Source organism: Choristoneura fumiferana, chromosome 11 (genome assembly GCF_025370935.1).
Source record: "Choristoneura fumiferana chromosome 11, NRCan_CFum_1, whole genome shotgun sequence".
Lineage (NCBI taxonomy): Eukaryota > Metazoa > Arthropoda > Insecta > Lepidoptera > Tortricidae > Choristoneura > Choristoneura fumiferana.
The window spans coordinates 13,838,847-13,841,340 of NC_133482.1; the positions used below are offsets into that span (position 1 = coordinate 13,838,847).

Genomic DNA, 2,494 nt, shown 5'->3' on the forward strand with positions numbered 1-2,494 from the left:
TAAGTACACATGTTTATCTCAAACCCGCGTCCCTTCTTTATCCAGGCAAGCTGAGCGACCTGCCTCCCCCGCCGCCGTCGGAGAACCCCGACTACGTGCCGTGCCCGCACTGCGGCCGCCGCTTCAACCAGGGCGCCGCCGACCGCCACATACCCAAGTGCGCCAACTTCCAGTTCAACAAGCCCAAACCGGCCGCCACCAAGCGACGGTAACAACACCACTACAAGACGGCTTCGGCGACAGATACAATCGAACTCTCTTGAACCCTTGAACTTCGCGACACAACTTGGAACTAAGCATACCTAACTGTAGAAACGACCTGCTTCATAACCTGTGACCTAACAATAGATCCTTTGGTTTTAGACTAAGTAAAGAACGGTAAAAGTTGTAAACTCTCGCATGTATTGGGTCTGAGCATAGGTGCCAGTTATTAAATCTACAAACCTTGACAATAGCAACTTACTAACCATTTGGCTGTAAATAAATACTTAGACAATTTTATAGTTGAAAATACCACGAACGAAATTTTATAGGTATAGGTAAAATTGAGAGCCTTCAAATAAGTAATTCATATTCTAGAAAAAAAATATCGATCGAGTTTTTTTATACCTTAATAACTTTTTTATAATAAGAACTACTTACGAATTAAAATTTGGTTAATTTTTACTAAGACAATTTGTGAGACATTTTCGGCCTTGTATGCTAAGCAGTTTAGTTCCTTAAATTAATATAATGTCTGACGAATTCAACTGGAAAGAAACAGCGTTTGGCAACGTTGGTTTGTGTACCGACATTTTCCTTCAGGCAATCTTCACTTACTCACTGTTCTATTTAGTTAAAATATTCTTTGATATTATAACTCAAGACTAGTAAAAATGTCGGTTAAGGGGCATCATAGCGTTCAAACAGAATTGGCAGAAGTTAATACTTGGCAGCATTGTTTTTGGTGCAATTTTTTCAAAACTGTCAGTCTTCAGGACATTCTGATCCGCTTAGGTTTTGCCGCAGTTGTGTATTACGCGTTAGGAATTGTGATGAATTTCTTGGTCGATGTATTCTGTCCGGAGACGGGAGTCGAGCGGGAGTCGCGACGCTGGCGGTGATGCCTCAAACATGCAGTTTTTGCGATGTGCTCCTTCTTTCTATGTGCAAGGCCAGCGGAAAAACGGGCTGTCAACTTCCTAAAACGGATAAGCAGCCTCGATCTAAGGGTAGCAAGCCGAACATCAGAGCGGCATAAAATGAGGGGCGGCCATCCACCACCCACCGCTAATATATGTACGGGCGGCGACATTTATCATTGCCTGAAGCGGCTAAATACTCGTAGTTGGATATGTGATGAACGGGCCTGAAACCAGTACTCAAAAAAAAACATAAATATAGAAGAACATAGAACCTCCTCATTTTTCTGAAGTCGTTTAAAAATACCGCTGTAGCGCCCTTAGCGCCAACTACCGTCTTCAATTAGAGAAATCGTTACGAGTTCTAAGGCATAACTCGGTAACTCCGTCTGCAGATAACGAAAAGTTCCTGCTATTTCTACTTTACAAAAATATAACCTTAATTCTCGATTGAATGAATATTTTGCCACATTCAGTTTAGTTACTTCTAACTTATTTCGATCTGATTCAGTTTAAAACTCTCACTTCACTTCTCTGAGTGAAAAATATATTGACCAAACTCGACACTAAAATACTTCGAAACTTAAGTACTTAGCTAATATTATAACTACGTTAGAATTTGCCATATGAATGTTGGGACCTAATTTTTAAGAGGAAGTTACACAAACTTTATGAAACTTAGGCGAGGTGTTTAAAGTTAGTTAACAGTGAGATTTTTATAATAATTACTTTGGATTGTTTGAATAGTCCGCATCAGATGGTTTGGATTTATCACTAAATAAATGTTTATTAATTAAAATATTTATTCCAAAACATGTGACGTGGACTTAGAGAATTATGGAATTATGCTTTTAAAATGTTAACATGCTGATGTTATTGGACTTTTAAAATGTACTTTATATTATTAGCAGTTGTTTTATTTCATACTATAAGCACGAGTTGCATTATGACCCTCAGATCTGGAAGCCGAAATTTACTTTAGTTTTAATATATTTATACTAAAATATACGTACGTAAATTTCGGGAAGCCGAAATTTATTTCAGAGAAAATCTTCCAACGACGCTAGATCCACTCAAAAAGAAAATAGTATGCGCGTACGGCCTCTGAATAAAAAAATTGGGTTTTCGTAATTTGGGATTGAGCCTTTTTTATGCACTAATTTGTTCAGAAAGTAAAGAAGCCCGGCATTTTCAAAGAAAAGTGTACCCTTTCTTTTTGTTGCAGTTTTGGAAAAAATGTGGTGTTTCCTACTCAGGATCAAGAGCACAATTGATTCAGATAGTATAAAAAAATGTCCCCAAAAAAAATTCCAAATTTCAAAAAAAATAAAGCGAACACATGTTACTAATAAAACAAAAAAAAACAAAACTCG

At 37.8% G+C, this 2,494-nt stretch overlaps 1 protein-coding gene across 1 annotated transcript; it reads left to right on the forward strand.

Annotated features, from left to right (window-relative positions):
• Nucleotides 1–45: 45 nt before the first annotated feature.
• On the forward strand, nucleotides 46–2,028 carry LOC141432381 (zinc finger C2HC domain-containing protein 1B; the record flags this gene model as incomplete). The annotated part of the gene is given in 1 exon segment (XM_074093921.1): nucleotides 46–2,028. A coding segment is annotated over 1 exon segment (167 nt), but the record flags the coding sequence as incomplete, so codon positions are not given.
• Between the last annotated feature and the right edge of the window lie 466 nt (nucleotides 2,029–2,494).